Genomic DNA, 20,184 nt, shown 5'->3' on the forward strand with positions numbered 1-20,184 from the left:
ACCATACACCTCTCTCTCTCTCTGTCTCTCTCTCTCTCTCCTGACTGCAGTAATTGCTGTTTGTTTACCACTTAAATCTTTTTTTTTTTTTTTTTTTTTTTTTGGCCGTGCCCTGCGGCTTGTGGGATCTTATTTCCCCGACCAGGGATTGAACCCCGCCCCCTGCAGTGGAAGCATGGAGTCATAACCATTGGACCACCAGGAAATTCCAGCCCACTCTTTTCCTCCACTTCCTAATAAAAATTGGAATATTCAATCATACATCAGTCCACTGCTTTCTTACAGCAGTCATCCAGAGCAAACCCTTCATTCTTTGAACCTCCCGCAAATCACCCAACACAAACCTAAATCCTGTTAAGTTCTCCCACACCCTCTCACTGAGACACACCCCCCCAAGCCCTCATGGTGTGTTGAATCCACACTGCTGTAACAAGTAGCAACAAATCCAATTTCATTCAACTGCAGTTGGGCTTTGGCTGGTGGCCTTCAACATGGTCATAGGCAAGCAGAACCCCACTATCAGCCTCCAGTGTTCACTCCCATCCACCCCAAATTTGGCCCCAGACTTTCAGTTCTCCAGATACAGCAAAATCTCTCAGTATCTAAAGCCAAGAGGAACTTCCTGCAGATTTCTCAGAACAAAAATTGAAACAAAAAGTATTCTTTGTTCATGATTTATTGATAATTTTTCAATAATCAAGTATTCACAGAAGGGAACAGTCACTCCATTGTGTGTTTCATGCTCACATTCCATCCTCCTTCCCCCATCTTTAACTCAAATCTTAACTGGTTTAGTTCTGTTTATTTTCCAAAGAAACTCATAAAAGAGCTTAGAAAATTCTGGTGTTCCCTCCATTGTTCTATAAAGAGGCTTTGTATCTCTTATAAAACCTCTCTGTTACTACAGAATAGAAAAAAGTACAATCGTGTGCAGGTCAATGGCTCTTCATTTCTCTGGGACTCAGAGCTCATATCTCCCAGGGATTCAAAGCCTCAGGGCACACAAAATGAAAAATACTGACAGCATTTCACTGATGAGGGTGGAGAGAACAGAGATAGTGGTAAATTACCTCAACATTCTCCTTAGGAGACATACAGATCCCTTGGAATATGACCAGAAGATTAGCTAACCCAAGAAACTTGAAGTTCAGGCACTCTAATCGGTAGTTGATAATCAGGAAAGAAGTCGGTGTGGGGCTAGGGCGGGGAAGGCTGGGAATGGAGACCAGGGGCCAGGTGGAAAAATGTCTCCTGGGGATACCTGACAATTCCTACCACGGTGTCTCATTTCTTTGGAGAGAAAGAGATGCCCCCTGAATCTCTCACATTCACTGATTCTCAGTCCCCCCTCTCTCTGTCTGTCTCTCTCTCTCCCCTTGGTGGTCACCGGCATACCCTTCCTACTGGTGTTTACCTAGAAAATCCTCAGCCAATGAGGGGCTGGATTATGGATAAATCCTTCTGCTTTCTCATCCCTCGGTGACAACTCTGAATTGGGTAGTTTCCAGTTCCACACAATCTCTCAGAGAGTCCCTAGCAAGATTGAGTCCCAGGGACCCATAACAGTAATCCGGGTGTTATCACACTCTTTATTAGCTCTTCCCTGTCTCATTTCTTCCCTTCCCCACCATGTTTTCTAGGATCACCTCCCAAATAAATTACTTGCATCCATATCTGTGTCTGAGGGCCTGTTTCAGGGAGAACTCAAACTAAGACAAGGTCTGATCAGGGAACATGGAGTGACATCTGTGATAAGAGGAAAACAAGGTGAAGTCAAACCAATAATGAATTCATGGCCTGCTTCTAAAATACTGAACTCTGTATTTTCATGTTTTCTATAGCCTGTCCTCCAGAGGGTAGATAGAGCCCTGCTTTGGAGGAATTTGCCCCACCAGGTAATGGGAAGAGAGGGGGCAATGGGGTAGATTCTAAGAAGGACTCAGAGGGGTCCATACAACTGCTCCCTTCCCTAAATCTTCTAATTTTTCCCTTGCACAATCCAAACTCATTTTATTGACTCCCATACGTTCCTTTCCTGACCCTCTTCTTTGTTCTAGGAACTCTCCATTTCAAAAGCGTTTCCCGGAATATGACTCAGAGATGTCACCACTCAACCGGACCTCAGCCTCTTGCTCCCAGGGGACACATTTAACCTCACTCCACCCCCACGGACCCCCCTTCTACACAGAATCCCATCACATCTTCTTCAGACCTCTTCAATTTCTTTCCAGCCCCCATTCACATATGCAAACTCTGTTGGGCTACAATGCGCATAATTTCTTTTCTTCCAGTTTTATTGAGACATAATTCACATACAGCACTGTATATGTTTAAGGTGTACAGCATAATGATTTCACTTATGTATATCGTAAGATGATTACCACGATAAGTTTAGTGAACACCCACCATCGTATATAGATACAAAAGAAAAAAGAAAAATTTTTTCCTTGTGTGGAGAACTCAGGATTTATTCTCTTAACAACGTTCATATATATTATACAAGTGTTAATTATATTTATGCTGTTGTACATTACATCCCTAGTACTTATTTATCTTATAACTGGAAGTTTGTACATTTTGACCACCTTCATCCAATTCCCCCTCTCCCCACCCTCCACTTCTGATAACCACAAATCTGATCTCTTTTTCTATGAGCTTGTTTGTTTGTTTGTTTTGAAGTATAGTTGACCTACAGCACTGTGTTAGTCCATGCTGCACAACACAGTGATTCAATATCTCTATACATTACAAAGCGATCGCTACACGATGCACATAAATTCAATACAGGCTTGGTAAATAGGGGGGTTATGTCAGTATTATAATGTCAACATACCATGAGGTCACATCTAGTTATTACCAGTACGCCAATAGTGTGTGCCCTGAGACACAGCAGCTGACCACAAAACTCACTACAAGCGACAGGATACGGTGTTATGCGTGATGTGCCCATTCGCACCCAGCCCTTTGTCTTAGCTCGGTTTAACCACGTGCAAAAGAAATAAGCCCAAGACTCAGCCAGAACCATCCCCCAGGGTCATCTCCACAATTCGTGTAGAGCCAGCAGCTGCCTCTTCAGCTGCGGATTCTGAATAAGGAAGAGGAAAAAGCTCCTGTGGACCGGCAGCAGCCAGCAGGGAGAATCCTGGTAGCAGTCCAGACCTAAATCAGAACGTATTTTTAGTAAGACCCTCCAGTGAAGCATATGCTCATTTAAGTTAGAGAAGTGCTGCTCTGGGAGGGATGGGAATGGGGCTAGGGAGGGATTGTAATAGCACTAATAAATTACATGAGATGTTTGACTACGGAGACTGTACTTAGAGACTGTTAAGGGCTGGGAAAAATCTGTGATGGGAACACAGAAAACTAAACAAAGGAAATAAGGTGAATCATTTAACTCCCTCCCTCCCCCATCCCCCTCAAACACAAAAAGTTGTACAGGAAAGTAAATGTAATCATATATGATCCTCAGCTCCATAAAAATATAGCCACAAAACCATGGTATTGGAAACACTGAACAAAAATGATGTATTTCTATTGGTGATATAAAAGAATGGTATTAGTCAGAGTTCTCCAGAGAGACAGGACCAATAGGATATACGGTATACAGATATATAGAAAGAGATTTATTATGAGGGATAGGCGCACGTGATTATAGAGGCAAAGAAATCCCACCATCTGCCCTCTGTAACCTGGAGGCCCGGGAAAACCGTTGGTGTAGTTCCAGTCCAAACTCGAAGAACGGTGAACCAGGGGAGCCGATGATGTAAGTCCAGGTCAGAGTCCAAATGCCAGAGAACAAGAAGTGCTAATGTCTGAGGGCAGGAGCTGGAAGTCCCAGCTCAAGCACAGAGCAAATTCGCCCTCCCTGCATCTTTTTATTCTATTCAGGCCCTCAAAGGATTGGATGATTCCCACCTGCATTGGTGAGGACGGTCTCTTCACTTACGGATTCAAATGCTTTTCTCTTCTGGAAACAGCCTCACAAACACACCCAGAAATGACCTTTTCCCAGTTACCTGGGTAGTCCTTAGCCCAGTCAAGTTGACACATAAACTCAGCCACCACAAGAAGGAAATCATCACTGCTCATGATAAAGCATCGAAAAGTAATATCTAAAAATGGATTCATCAAGGAATAGCAAGAGGGTTTCCCTGGTGGCGCAGTGGTTGAGAGTCCGCCTGCCGATGCAGGGGACATGGGTTCGTGCCCCGGTCTGGGAAGATCCCACATGCCGCGTAGCGGCTGGGCCCGTGGCCCGTGGGCCATGGCCGCTGAGCCTGAGCGTCCGGAGCCTGTGCTCCACAGCGGGAGAGGTCACAACAGTGAGAGGCACGCGTACCGCAAAAAAAATAAAAATGCTTTGCATGAATTACTTTGACAGAATAAAAACTACTTCTTAAAAAAAAGGAGTAAGTGGTTGCCTCAGTCAAATGCTGTTGGATGTCAAGTAAAACGAGGAAGAGAATAATCATTGGATCTGACTAATTTATAATATTAGGAAATTTGAATCGTGTGTGGTGAAAAGGGGAGTGTAGGGGGAGAAGCCCTGACATCTTGTCATCGGAGGAGCACATCACACTCCTCAGCCCAAATGGTTTCATGTCTAAGAGGAAACAGTTTATGTTTCTAGGACCCCAGAATAACAGGAACTTGCTCATAGTAGCCCCACATCACAAAGGCACCTAAAAAACAATGGGAGCCATGAAAACTGGGGGCATCTAGAATGTCTGTTCCCTGATTGAGCCTGGACAATTCAGAGATCCTGCCACTGATTGTCCAAAACTGCTAGTTTCTGTCAAAATGACTCAGATATTATCCATCAGAACCTTGGCTGCCACATAATACCTTGAATACCATTTGCTCTCTATTTCCCCAGCTCCTTTCTTTCAGTCTAGCTCTCTTGGGTGCAAGTAAAACTCTTCCTCCTGCCCCAAATTTTCCTCTAAGATATTTTGACAATGTAGAGCGAGGGACAGAAGTCTAATCAGAATGGGTTGAGGAGAGGAAACTCATTATCGGTGATATTTTCGAAAGTTAAGCACAGATGGGAGCTGAGAATGAGGCAGGCACATTTCAAACTAGGAAAGCCAAGGACTGGTGGGTGTGATTGAAGCTGCAAATTCTACTTCGGTCTATGTGCTGATAAGAGGTCAGAGACCTCAAAGAGCTCAGTTTAGGAGGGGAAGAAAGACTTGGAAACAAAAGACAAAAATAAACATATCTAAACATATCCAAAATAAACAAAAATAAACGGTAGGATTCAGGTCAGATTTGTGCCAGCAAAGAGGGACCAGGAAGTTGTCCATGTCACAGGATAAACCTGGCCCATCTTCCTGGAGAGCTGATTTCACTTGGAGGGGGCAAAGTCTAGCCAGAGTCATTTTTTTTTTAAATTTCATGTGTAATGCAGCAAAATGTTTAATTTACTTTAAACATTATAGATAAGACCAAAGACTTCAAAAGTGTTTCTCATGTGAGTTGGACAGACTGAGAGGCTCTGGTGAGAAGAGGCTGAGAGGAAGGAAAGAGGGAGGCCACTAGATCTTACAGCATTTTCTTGACCAGATTAAGGTGCCTGAACTGGGTGTTGGGGTCACTAAGGAGACATGTAGGGATTTTTAAGCAAAAAGTGACAAGATCAGATTTGTATTTGAGAAAATTCATTCTCCTAGCACTCAGGTGGGTCCACTGGAGGAATTATTTTTTGTTGGTCTTAATCATAGTCCCAATTAAAAGGCAAAGAACAAACGGGTGGTGAAGGGTTTTTGCCACACATATAATACAGGGTTGATGTCTTTAATTTCTAAAAAGTTCATGCATTTTGATTAAAAAAGAAAAAAAAAGAGCTCCAGAATCTATCTAGAAAAAAAAAAGGCAATTAGCTCGAAAAATTCACTTCCGGAATATATTAAAGTATATAAACATGAAAAATGACCAGCCTCGTTATATAAACGCATTGTGAAGTAATAATTTGGTCAACATTATCCATTCCATTAGTGATGATGAGGAATAATAGCCCTCAATGCTGGCAGGAATTAGGTGAGAAGGACATCTCGGTTGATGGTGTGATAGGCTTGACGTTTCAGGAGGAAACTTTGACGATATGTTCATACCATTTGACCTGATGACAATATTTCTGGGAATTCATCAGAAAGTTTATCAGGAAACTATAAAAGATGTGGACAAAGACTTGTGTATAAAGCACACTATTTATAATAGGCAAAAAACTCAAGATGTCCCACAGTCTTGGGAATTATAGGAACCTTCAATATGATATTATGTAGCTATTAACAATGTTTCAAATTATATTTACAAAAGTATCAACAATTCTGCCAGAGGCTGTCATTATTTGCTGACATTATGAGTGATTTCTACTTTCAAAAATATACATATTTTTAAATTTTCCATAACGATAAGGGGTTTAACCCAAAACAAGAAATTGCAGGCCTCATGAATTGCTTTTAGGGAAGTAGCTTTGGTAGAGAGACAACTTTGGGGCCCTGAAAACTGAAACACACAAATGTATTCCTAGCCTATCTTTAATTTTCAACTCACATAAATAATAATAGAATAACAACTTTCTCTCTTCTAAATCCCTATTATATGCTAAGCACTTAACATGCTTAATCTCATTTAATCCTTGCAACACCACTCCAAAGAAGGTATTATTAACAATACTCCCATTTTACAGATAAAAGAACTGAGGCTTGGAGAGGTGAATTAACGGCCCAAGGCTTTACATTTTCTTTTAGTGTTTTCTTGAATCCTCTTTCTTTTTTGCCCTGTCCCCTTCTGTTTAGCCCAGGTCATCAATGCATATCCTGATTTCTCAGCTGAAGACCACAAATCCACAGACCTTTTCCTCTCTAGAAAACTTTTTTTTTTTCCCCAAAGTAAATACATCAGGGACCTGGGGGCAGGCTTTCCTGAGAGCACTTCCCCCTTCCTCCTCCTTTAACTTTTGCCCCTGGGGCCACAACCAACTTTCTCATTTGGTAGCAGAAGCTTGTTGGTGCCTTTTCCTCCAACATCAGAGGTCAGTATCTGGGATTACTCTCACCCCTTGAGAGAGCCAGCAGCCAGGAGGCATTTTCTCTCCCCCTGGCTCCTTCCTCCCTAGTCCTAGGCCCTCTACTCTTCAAGCCCTTTAGCTCTCTTCAGCTCCCCTTTCTTGTTCTATCTGCTCCCAATCTTTCTTCCTTTCTCCTCCAACTTATTCCCCTGGTCTCCATCTCTACCTCCATCACTGTATCTTGACTATCATTGCTAAAAGCAAATGCCAAATTATTGTATTTGAAAGAAGAGGTTTTTTAGGGCAGTGGTTCCAAGGTTCTTCTATTTATATGAAACCCATTAATGGGTACTATGCCTCACAATTCCCTTATCCTAAGTCTCTCTTGGGGATTCAGGGCCCATTTTGTTGTTTTATACAGACAAGATTGACCAGACTTAGGGTGGTCGGTGAGAGCGTGCTGAGGGCCGCCTGGCCTGAAAGTCTGCCCTGTGTGGGGAGGTAAGGAGGAAGCTTCAGGTGCAAATGACTCTTTCCAAGTTGGAAAGAAGTGCTGGGAGGACGCTGGGAGAACAGTGTCTCAACAACCCATAGCTATCTCCTATCCGTTCATCTGTCTCCTAGGTTGAAGCTCCTGACAAACTCCAGTCCACCAGCATCTTGCTGCCCACAAAGGCTGGAGATGGCAGTCTTCCCAAACTCCTGTCTCCCTGGGTGTCTGCTCGTCTTCATTCTCCTCCAGGTGCCCGAGCTGGATTCTGGTAGGTCTCCCCTGTCTCTCTCTCTCTCTCTCTCCCTCTCTCTCTCTCTCTCTCTCTCTGGCCTACAAGGTTGAAATTTCTCAGTAATTGTAAACAATCCCATTTGGTTCTCCTTAGCGACTTCCATAAGGGTCGAGATGGGCTCCCTTGGGCTGTCGTAGGAATAAGAGAAATGGTGGGAGAGTCTCCGCCCTTCGGCGGGATCCTGGTCTGTATCAGTCCTCATCTCCCACCTCCACATTCTGACTGACCCTCCTGGTTTTTTGGCAGCTCCCTTTGACGTGATTGGACCCCCGGGGCCCATCCTGGCGGTGGTGGGTGAAGATGCCGAGTTGCCCTGTCACCTCTCCCCCAACGTGAGCGCCGAGCGCATGGAGTTGCGGTGGTTCCGAGAGAAGATCTCTCCCGCGGTGTTCGTGCGCCGGGAAGGGCGAGAGCAGCCCGGAGAGCAGATGGCCGAGTACCGGGGGAGAGTGACGCTGGTGGAGGACCGCATCGCGGAGGGGCGCGTCGCTGTGAGGATACAGGACGTCAAGGCCTCTGATGATGGGGAGTACCGATGCTTTTTCAGGCAGGACGAAAACTACGAAGAGGCCACCGTGCCTCTGCAGGTGGCTGGTGAGTAGACCGGTTTTGACTTTCTCCGGTGACTCCATGAGGGATATATTTTCCTATGGATCTGTTATTTGGAAGCCATCACATTCATTCCCCAAATCCCTTTTAGGCTGGAAGAGGTTGGCAGGCCTAGGGTAGGAGATGAGTAGGAAGGGGGTTTGAGTTGACAGTGGAAAGGGAGCAGCGGAATTACCTTTCTGGACGGAGCTTTATTTCAATGATGTCCTGCCCTTCTCTCTCAATTATAGCATAAGCATTTCCCCATGTTATTAATTAAAGAAGTGTAAGATGCAATGACTGTATAACATTCTCTTCTATTAATAGACCATAATTTGCTTGATCAAAGCCCAGAATGAACCATTTCAGTTGTGTCTATTTTTCACCATTACATTACGGCTGTGGTGAGCAACCCCAATGCATACTTTGACGCCGCTTCATGGATTAGAACCCAAAGGCCAATTTCCTAAAATCATGGAGCATGGCTGCTTGTTAAGGGTCTTGATCTACCTACAAAAGTTTTTGGTTTTGTTTCCTTTTTCCTTTCAAGCCAAATTTCAGAGTAAAACAACAAGGAAAATGGTAAACACTCAGGAGGAAAGTATACATTGAGGTCTGACTTTCCCACTTGGCATCAAACAGACCTCTTTCTGAGCTATATTTCCTACTGTAAAACTGGAAAGCACCACCTCTCAAGCAAGGTTTTGCAGAAATGAAATGAAATGAGACAATATATGAGAAACTGCTTGGTCAATTCTAAAAGCATTATGTACTTGTAAGATATTATTACTGTGCCTCGACTGCCCTACAATGTATAATATACAACTATATTGCTTTTGATGTATGTAGTCAAATAAATATAAAGTTTGAAAAATACCTGGGTGAAATCTGGGTCCCTGCCTCATAACAGAGTGCCCCACGTGGCAGCATCATATATAACTCATATTTCCTTTTTAGGGAAGTAGCTTAAAGGTTGGTTATAAAGCCCTAGAGATTTGATAGCATAAACTGTCATTGTTACCTTTTCTGAGTGATAGACACCTTTGAGAATCTGCTGAGGGTGGTGGCCCTTTTCATGAAAAGAATACACATTTTCACGTACACGCACAACTTGGTATATGGATTTCAACCAATAGTTGTGGATATGTGTTTAAGAACTCTTCTCTGAAGCTAGCTGTTTTTCTGTACTTTGTGGAATTGTAAGAAAATAATTAGGCTGAACAGAAAGGAAAAACAGCTTCCTGTTGATTTACGTCAATTTAATTGGGGGGTGGGGGTAGATGAGGTTGAAATCATTCAAGAAAATTCCTGAATCAGTATCACAGGTAAGTGAAACTTAAATTGTCAACTACAATCTCAGTGCAAAGAACCTCCAATCCCCCTTCTCCTCAAGGATACTCCTTCTCTGTTTATCCTTACGTTCTCAATCCTAGCCCTTTTCCTACCCAAAGCCTTCTCATGATACTTCCAACCACAGAGCTCTCTCCCATCTCTGGAGCTCCCAGCCTAGACTCACTAACCCACCCCTAAGCCACTGGGCTTGCTGTTCCCGCTGACCGGACCCCTTGTCTGTCCACCAAACTCCTGCCCACAATTCCAACACTAAATCCCAACACAGCACCCCTCTCTGATAAGATGTATTCTTTTATTGATACCTCTATTTCCTTGTGTAATAAACTATGGAGATGAGTCCCCCTCATCCCCAGTTCCCTTGGGTTTCTCTTTCTCAAACTACGTAGCCCTGTGGTTATAAGCCTCCCAGAAGGATGTCCGCTAAAGGAGTAAGTTGTCTCCTTTCTCCATAGCTCTGGGCTCTGATCCTCACATCCACATGGAAGTTCAAGAGAGTGGAGAGATCTGGCTGGAGTGTACCTCAGTGGGATGGTACCCAGAGCCCCGGGTACAGTGGCGAACTCCCAAGGGAGAGGAGTTTCCATCCGTGTCAGAGTCCAGGAACCCTGATGAAGAAGGTCTGTTCACCGTGGCAGCTTCAGTGATCATCAGGGACACCTCCATGAAGAATGTGTCCTGCTGTATCCGGAACCTCCTTCTCGGCCAAGAGAAGGAAGTAGAGATTTCTATACCAGGTCAGTGAAATCAGTGCTGGGTTCCTTTTTGACACAGCTTCAGGGCCACATCACATGGGACACCTGCCCGGCTGTAACCTCATGGCAGACTTGTCTATTTTCCTCACCTTAAGCTTTCCCCCACCTAAACTCTTGCCCACCAAGCCCCACCAGCCTCACTAGAAGAGTAGAGATTCTGAAGGCATAAATTTTACCTAGATCTCATACAAATTCCAGATTTTCTATCTTGGGAGATATATCTTGGTAGAGAAGCTTTGTCTTTGTGGGGGGGGGTCTTCTGGATCTAACTAAATTAGTTCTCCTGTTTCCACCCTTGCCTTGCCTTCCTCCCCATTCCATGCTAGAACTCTGTCTAAGTTTCCAGGGTCCTCAGGGAAGCAAATCTTCTCATTATTCCTTACACACTGTCTCTGGTTCAGGCAGGAACTTTTCCTTATTCTTTGGTCATTGAGTCCCATTCTGTTGCACTCAGATGTGACATTTCCCCTTCCTTATTTACTTCCCTCAACCCCTTGGCTCCCATCCTGCATTGATAGCTAAGGAGAAATTTCCATGAAAACAGGAATTGGTCCATTATATTTTTTATCTCACAGGTCCTGTCCCCAAATGACTCTTGTTCATCTTCATTCCTCTCTTTCTCTGCTCTCTGTTATGTAAGATCAAAATTTATCTGAAAAGCTCAGAGTGGCATTGGAGGGACTATTTTGCCATGGGAGGAATGTGAGAGGTCCAGGTCATCCTCTCTTCCACCCCCTTTTGGAGTCAGGAGAGGAGCTGGACTTGCTCTGAGCTTCTCAACAAATGTCCTTCTTGGGGATTTTGTTTTAGCTCCCTTCTTCCCAAGGCTGACTCCCTGGATGGTGGCTGTGGCTGTGGTCTTGATGGTCCTAGGACTTCTCACAACTGGGTCCATATTTTTCACTTGGAGACTATACAAGGAAAGATCCAGACAGAAGAGGCATGAATTCAGCTCTAAAGGTAAGACATAGAATCCCAGTCTTCTTTTTGGGAATGCTTCCAAGTGGGGTTGGATCCAAGTCCTTTAGGATGACTGCCAATGGGAAGATAACTGATTCTAGAATTCTGAAAGTCAGAGGGGATTATAAGGCTCCTGAAGTCAGTGGCACCCAATATGAAGAATAACAGAGGTTTGGGGTACAAGACGAGTCAAAACCAGTTCTGAGAGAATAGACCTGATGTTTATTCACTACTCACCTTCAGACTCTATCCTTACTTTTAACTTGGTTTCCCAGTAACGACTAAAGATCTGATCCCAAGCCAGTAGGAACTTCCTGCATATTTCTTAGAAAACAAAACATAATCCCTGTTCTTCATTTATTGATAATGCTTCAACAATCAGGTAGTCATGAAGTAAACAGTTACTCCTTTGTGCGTTTCTTACACCTGTTTTGTCCCCTCCCTCACGCCCACTCTAGAAGGTCACTAAGGTATTTCTGTTTGTTTTCCAGAGAAACTCCTGGAAGAGCTCAGTAAGTTCTATCTTCTTCTAATTATTTCATCCACAAGGTTTTCTCTCTCTTATTATAAAACGTGTCAATAACACTCTTTCCCCCCTCCCCCCTTGCAGAATGGAAAAAGGCTACACTGCATGCAGGTCAGTGACTCTAAATATCTTAAGGGCTCCGAGGAGCTACCTTTCAGGGATTCAAAGTCCTACAGTACTTGGAAATAAAAACCACTAACATATTTTAGTGATGGGGATATAGAGGGGACAGACGATGGCAAATGGCCTCAACATTTTCCTTGAGGCACACAGAGGGTCCTTGGAAGATGGCTAGAAGACAAGTCCCCTCTGACAGGGTCCCGTGGGGCACTGGGGACAGTCAGTTCATACATCAATCACCCTGTGGCTGTGGATGGAAGAGGGGACTAGAGACAGCTGAGCAGGCCAGGCAGCTCTCTTCCGGAGGAGACCTGTCAACTGTAGAGCAGTGTCCCACTTCTTTGGAGAAGAAAGGATAGTTCTTTCAACCTTTAACATTCACTGATATTCAGACTCACTTTCTCTCTGTCTCTAGTTGATGTGACTCTGGATCCAGATACCGCCCACCCCCACCTCTTTCTGTATGAGGATTCAAAATCTGTCCGACTGGAAGATTCACGTCAGAAACTGCCTGAGAAACCAGAGAGATTTGACTCCTGGCCTTGTGTGTTGGGTCGTGAGGCCTTCACCTCGGGGAGACATTACTGGGAGGTGGAGGTGGGAGACAGGACTGACTGGGCAATCGGGGTGTGTAGGGAGAACGTGATGAAGAAAGGATTTGACCCCATGACTCCCGAGAATGGGTTCTGGGCTGTGGAGTTGTATGGAAACGGGTACTGGGCTCTCACCCCCCTGCGGACCCCTCTCCCATTGGCGGGACCCCCCCGCCGAGTTGGGATCTTCCTGGACTGTGAGTCAGGAGACATCTGCTTCTACAACATGACTGATGGATCCCATATCTATACTTTCTCTAATGCCTCTTTCTCAGGCCCCCTCCGGCCCTTCTTCTGCCTGTGGTCCTGTGGTAAAAAGCCCCTGACCATCTGCCCAATCACTAATGGGCTTGAGGGAGTCACAGTAGTTGCTGATCCCAAGGACCTTTCTAAGGACATCCCACTCTCGCCCACAGGGCAGGACTCTGCCTCTGGGGATACAGACACCCTCCATTCTAAACTGATCCCTCCCCAGCCCAGCCAACGGGTACCTTAAGGAATACCCCAGCTCAACCGCTTCCCTTCGCTCTTACCCCCTTCTCTATCACCCCCTGGGGCTTCATCTGCCAGCTGTACCCAGCCCCTGTTTCTTCCTGTTGGGTAGGGATTAATTAATCTTGAGAAAGTTGTGTTGCTGCTGATAGAGTGTGGGGTGTAGGACCTTCCTAATCTGTTTCCGTTTCTGTTTCAATATTCAGGGGGCGGAGAGGGGACTCCAACTGCGTCTCGCGTTCTCCATGCCCTTGAGGCAAAGCCTATAGGAAGGCACTTTAAGCTCAGGGATCAAGATGGGCTTAGGCTGGCCTAGGGTTGTGACAGAAACATCTTGGTGTCCAGAATAGGAATATGTACAGGAACAGGTTTTAGGCAAGCAGAAAACCCAAAGGATCCTGGGAAGGGAAGATCCGAGGCTGAAATCCCATAAAGGAACTTGTGGGGGAAGTCATGATAGAAGAAAGTGAGGTGAACCCAGGCCATTGATGGACATCTGGCCTGCCCCTAGAGTTTTAGGGCCTATATGTCAAATTTTTTAAGTCATATCCCCTGGGGTGGATCTGAGCAATTGGCAAGGAGAGTAAAGAAGAGATGAAATGAGCAGGGCTAAGGGATCAGACAGAACGTTTGATAGAGGGGAGAATTTTAGATAAAATTCAAAGGTTGTGTTCACAGCCATGCCTCGGCCCTGTTCCCCTCTCTGCACCCGTGTTTCTCCCTTGCCTGGGGCTCATCTCGGGGCTCATCTCAACCTCACTTTGTTGACTCCACAAGTCTCAGGTTCTCTTCTTCTTTTTGATCTAGAATCTCTCCATTTCAGAGGCATTTCCAGGCATCATCGTTCAGTAAGATCACCACTTTATCAGCCATTGTCTCAGCCTCAACCCAACATTTGGTTTAGACCCTCCACCATACCTTTAATTAGCTTCGACCACCACCCACTTCCACACTGCACCACCAGTCGCTCCCTCCCCACCCAGCTTTCCTACACGCTGCTTCTCCTCAGGGTTCCCTGAAGGCTGCACCATTGTGTCAGCACAGCTGGATTGATCGCAGTTGTCTGTATTTGCATTTTCCTATATATGTGTGTCTTGTCTTCCCAATAGACTGCATATTTACCCAGGCTCCAACCTTCCATTTCCACTGGGTTTTCCAGTTTCCAGGATAGATGTCGCCCATGGTCTTAACCTAATAAATAAGTCTGTCTGATTGCTGAAAACAGCATCTGCACCTTCCTTTCTTTATCCCAACAAGTGGAACTGAAACAAAAACAGAGGAAAGAAACCTGCGTGGGAATGCAGTGAGCCAAAGCAGTGTGGTTCTGTTTATCCAAGACCCATCCCCAGACCTGATGGCAGTGGGCTCACCAGGGAAGGGGCTATTGTCCCAGGACTGTCCAGCTATTTACAATAAGGCCACAGTGCCAATGGCTACCCGCCCTTAGCCTCTGGAGGAAATGTTTGGGAAATTTTAGTGGTGGTGCCTCATAATTGGAAAAACAAACAAACGTGGGCGATCTTTAAACCACCGTTCCAGAGGAAAGGCCCTTTGGATTCCTACTCTGAAGGCCCTGATAGTTCAGTGAGATGCCCACTTTTCCCTATTTGCCCCAAGCAAGGATCAGGAATAGTCCCCCTCACAGAGGGTCTGACCTTAATGCAAATCAAGCAGCTTACGGGCTTCCCTGGTGGCGCATTGGTTGAGAGTCCGCCTACCTATGCAGGAAACACAGGTTCGTGCCCCGGTCTGGGAAGATCCCACATCCCGCCGAGCGGCTGGGCTCGTGAGCCATAGCCGGTGAGCCTGCGCGTCCGAGCCTGTGCTCCGCAAGGGGAAAGGCTACAACAGTGAGAGGCCCACACACGGGAAAGAAAAAAAAGTATTCATTTGTGTTCAAATTGTACTTTTAGAAAGTAAAAAAGTTCAAAAAACAAAGAAACAAGTTCAAGAAACAAAGTCCGAAGTTCTTTAAAAATACTCGAGAACCTCAAGCAGCTGTTTTGCTAGTTTAATGTACAATGTGTGTCCTGAAATGTATATGTAAAATCTCACTCCGAATAGATGGGGCTGCCACAGGAACCCCTCTCTGAGAGTAGAAAGAGAACTCGTCATAGGTTTTAATTACTTCTGCGACTTCTCTCCCCTTCCTATTTCCTCATGATCTTCAAGGAAAATGGTTACCAAACACAGTACTGAGCTGGTAGTAGATTCTTAGGAAACATCTGTGTCCACTCCCCTCCCAGGTTTAGCCTCTTCACATGAGGCACTTATCTGATGAGCCCTGAGGCTTTCTTTCCAGCTGGCACCAGCTACCAGTGCCTGGAAGAAATGAACAGTCTTGGTCGTTCTGGCTTTATTTTCAAACCTTCCAAAAGAGAAGAAAGGTGGCCTTGCTGATGCTTTGCCAAAGCCCGTCTTAATCACCTGAAGCAGAATCGGTGACACTGTGATTTTAGAAGCACCAAAAAGGCGTCTCTTCCACCACTGCAAATAATTGTAGTATTTCCAAGGCCTGAGTTTCTTTTTTAACCAGAAACAAAAACCTCTCACCCCACAGCTAAAGATCAGCCCCAAAACGCAAATGCTACTGAAATGATAGTGATAGACTTCATTTCACACACCAAATGCCAACTCTGGTCATCACATGTTTGAAAGGGCCTGCCTCTCTTTAACAGAGATTCTGTGAGATAGTTGAGCTCAGACATTCAAATTAAGAGAAAAATAACTGTACAACTTCTATCATCCCTTATCAACAACAACTGTTCCGCGCCATCTCTCTGCATATCCCAATTTATCTATCTGTCCCTTCTGCCTCCAGACCCACTCAGGTCTCCTCCAAATTCCTTCTCAAAACCTCTGAGTCCACTCCCAACTACATGCACATTTACTCTCATTTTAAAATTTAAAATGGAAATAGCCTTTTTCCTTGAATACATATGGAAGTTCATTAAAAAAAATAATGATCAAAATCTCATCACTCAAATATAACCGATGTCAAAATTTGGGTTTATCCTCTCCTTAAAAAAAAAACAAAACAAAAAAACTATATCTCCATGGTTTAGTTCTAAGGATCTGAACTAAATTCTCTTTGAGGAGTGCTCCATACCAATTAGAAACTCTTTGTGGTACAGATCTGGTAGCTTTGCTGGACATAAACAGAGATTTAGGAAAGCCATAAGAATTAATGGAAGATAAAGCGATACACTTGTAGAAAGTGAAAGGCAGAACTGGTCTCAGTTTGAGGCCTCCTTTTGAGAACGGTATAACATCCATACAGAAAAGTCCACAAATCCTCAATGTACAGCTGGATAACTCGGAACAAGAAGCAAGACACCCGGACACCCTTACACCGGTCCCCAGGGTAACCCCAGCGGGGAGATTTACAACAGAAAGGACAGGAGGGAGGAATGAGCGAGCGCCCGAGAGGGCTGGGCCTCGGCGAGCAACAAACTGAATAAATAGCCTAAAACCTCCTGGGAGCAGGTGTCAATTTAAGTAAGGCAACTTCAGCAACGTGGGTGCCATTATTTGAACAAGAATTCTGTCGAGAATGGAGAAGAAGTTCCCTTACTCTTGGGTACCCAGGCCCGCGCCGCCACGCCCGCGGCAGCCTGGAATCGAATCCGCTTTCACGCAGAAGACGCCCCCCGACGGCCCCGGCAACCCGGCACTTATCCTGCGCTTCCACCCAGGGTCGGCGTCCGGGTCCGTTCGCAAACTTGTGGTTTCGCTTTTTAACCGAAGAATTTCCACATCCTCAGGGAAAAAAAAAAAAAAAAGTTGACTAGCGTTGAGGTAGACACGAAATGAAACCCGAGCGTCGTATGCAAACGGCGAGTCAGGATGGCCGAGCGGTCTAAGGCGCTGCGTTCAGGTCGCAGTCTCCCCTGGAGGCGTGGGTTCGAATCCCACTCCTGACAGTTCGCTTTTCAAACTATTCAACGATTGTATGTGTATCACATTCTTCCATGTTCACCTCGTGGATTCATCCTTCTTTTTTTAAATAAATTATCCGAAATAAAAAAATTAAAATATTTTAAAAAAAGAATGAAAGCACTCTGTACCCAGAACACAATTTAAGATCTAGTCATTGTAATCTCATCTCCTTTCACTGTCTCTAGTTGTCTGTCCCTCTCTCTCTCCTTCACATTCAAGGAGTCGAATGAATGTTACTCCTCAATTATTTATCACTGATGTCCACAGGGCCCTTCATTTGTTTTATTTATTTATGGATTCCTTTTTAATTGCCTTTCAATTTCATTTTTCGTCTCCCACCCCCATAAGAAATCACTGGAAAGATCATCCTTTTCTTTCTTGCTATATGTTTTTGTAGAACATGTATTTTTGGTTTCGGTACATGCGTTTTTAATTTACATAAATGACACTGTGTCATATATCTCATTCTATTTTTACTTTGTCCCTTTCATGCCACGGTTTTTTGTGTGTGTGTGTGCCAGTTTTTCAATCTGTGTTGCTGTGCGTACCTCTAGACCCCATCTATAACTATTATTTTTAATTATTGCACAGAGGTCTGCAGTGTGTGTCCTCACCCAGGGATGACTCCCAGATTAGGTCCAACACCCTCCCACCACAAATAAGGGTGCTATCAATGAACATCTTCCTATGTATTACATTATGAAGCTGTGTAAGATTTTCTGCAGGACTGACTTGCAGGTCATGAGGGTCTAACAGTTTACAAATTTTGCAGTTCAGAACAGCACCCAGGACCCAGGACCCAGGAAGGGAGATTTAGACACACACGAATTCATGTTTAGTGACATCTCCAGAAACATCCCTCAAATTCAATTTTCCTGACGTCCAGCCCGCTTATTTTGAGCATTAATACTACAGTTACAAATATTAACCTACAGTGTTTCTATTCTGAACTCAGAACTTGGATAGTGAATATTATTTTTACATAATTTATTGCAAAGCCCCCCAAAATCAAAAACCTCAGGTGACTGAAATTTTCTCCTCTCCATTCCTTTTTTAAAAAAGAAATCTAATCTAATAACAGGTTACAAAGGCAGAAAATAGGGTGAATCTCTTATGATTATTGATATTTAGAATTGTTCTGCCCTCTCTCTCCTCTAAATTCCTCAGAACTCACAGAAAGGTTCATACATACACTGAAAGAAAAGTGAATTGGTATGTCTTAGAAAGATGGTCATTAGCAAGGCTAGAAAAGAACAAACAAATGAAGTTTCCCTTTATTGCCTAGGTGACCACATATCGTCCATTTCTGCCCATTTAGGGTCCCCACGTGGGCCCTGGAAACATGAGAAAGGAGGAAACGGCAAATAGGCACAACTCCTAGGGTAATAGGAGAAGCACTCAGAAGTGCCTGGAGGGTCACTAGGTGGGTCCAACGCTATTCAGGCTACCTGGGCTCTGCCACTTACGAGCTGTATGACCTTCCAGGCAAATGACTTTGTATCCCTTGCCTTGGTGACTTCCTCTTTAAAATGGAGGAAATAATTGAAACTTACCCTATATGTATGCTGTGAGATTGCATGATTTGGTATATACAAAGTGCATGGCAAATAATAAAGGCCTGATAAATCCCAGGCATAAATGCCTAATAAATCTTTTTGTTGTTGTAATTGAGCACCCACTGTTTGCCAACGCCTGTGAACAGGACAGGTGCAGCTCCTACCCCGAGGAATAGACATGTCGGCAGCAAAAACAGGTATGGAGCAAGTAGATGAGTGTTGCTACCCAGGAAGAAATGGGAAATAAAGACCCTTTTAGCTGTACATCTCCATAGGAGAATCTCAGCAGCCCAGCTAGAGGTTCCACTTAATCCACAACTTGTAAATTCAAGTTCCATCCATACTGCTTTGGTAATGTATGGTCTTTTCAAAAGAAAACATGAAACACTTGAGACTTATCAACTGTCAAACCAAGTCCAGCTGTGGTTCTCTTGATGCCATAAATCAGCAATTCCCAACCTTTTTGGCACCAGGGACTGGTTTCGTGGAAGACAGTTTTTCCAAGGAGGGGGGCGCGGGATGTTTTCGGGATGATTCGAGGGCATTACCTTTATTATGCACTTTATTTCTATTATTATTACATTGTAATATATAATGAAATAATGATACAACTCACCATAATGCAGAATCAGTGGGAGCCCTGAGCTTGTTTTCACTTGTCACTCACTGATAGGGTTTTGATATGAGTCTGCAAGCAACTGACTTATTATGGTGTCTGTGCAGTCAGACCTCTCTGCTAATGATGATCTGTATTTGCAGCCGTTCCCCAGCGCTGGCATCACCGCCTCAGCTCCTCCTCAGACCAACAGGCGCTAGATTCTCATAAGGAGTGCTCAACCTAGATCCCTCACTTGTGCAGTTCACAGTAGGGTTCGCGCTCCTGTGAGAATCTAATGCCGCTGCTGATCTGACAGGAGGCGGAGCTCAGGCAGTAATGTGAGCGATGGGGAGCGGCTGCAAATACAGATGAAGCTTTACTTGCTCGCCTGCCACTCACCTCTTGCTGTGCAGCCCAGTTCCTAACAGGCCACGACCGGTACTGGTCTGTGGCCCGGGGGTTGGGGACCCCTGCCACAAATTATGAGGATGCCTATGGGCCTATGGTCATCGCCAGGCAAAGAAGAATTTCAAGATCTGTACACCCCATTCTCTAGTTGCTTCCGCTTACCTGAACTGAGCGTCCTCTTTCTCACCTCTAGGCACACACTGTTCCCTTTGCTTGGAGCACCTCTTCCACTTCTCTCTCCAGCCCACTCTCTTGCCTCGATCTTGCCTACATCTCCTCCATGCTCAGTTTGGGTGTCACTTCTTCCATGACGTCTTCCCCACCTCCTTCTATCTCCACCCAGTCTGAGTTAAGTATCAAAGCGTGGCCTACAGTACCCTCCACTCCCAATGGTGTTATATCCCACTCTACTGTAATTGCTATTGAACTGTTTGACTCATCCTCCCACCAGCCTCTTTAGAACGGAACTCATGAGCCACGTGAGATTAGCATGGTGCCTGCC

At 44.8% G+C, this 20,184-nt stretch overlaps 1 protein-coding gene across 1 annotated transcript; it reads left to right on the forward strand.

The window, feature by feature from the left end:
- Positions 1–7,694: 7,694 nt before the first annotated feature.
- Positions 7,695–13,915, forward strand: BTN1A1 (butyrophilin subfamily 1 member A1; the record flags this gene model as incomplete). The annotated part of the gene is made up of 7 exons (XM_079935148.1): positions 7,695–7,773; positions 8,044–8,391; positions 10,191–10,472; positions 11,301–11,450; positions 11,942–11,962; positions 12,061–12,087; positions 12,512–13,915. 7 exons carry the CDS (start codon positions 7,695–7,697, stop codon positions 13,183–13,185), a joined length of 1,581 nt encoding a protein of 526 aa, XP_079791274.1. The 3' UTR covers positions 13,186–13,915.
- Positions 13,916–20,184: the final 6,269 nt, after the last annotated feature.

The sequence above is a fragment of the Stenella coeruleoalba genome (assembly GCF_951394435.1).
Source record: "Stenella coeruleoalba genome assembly, chromosome: 10".
NCBI classification, from domain to species: domain Eukaryota; kingdom Metazoa; phylum Chordata; class Mammalia; order Artiodactyla; family Delphinidae; genus Stenella; species Stenella coeruleoalba.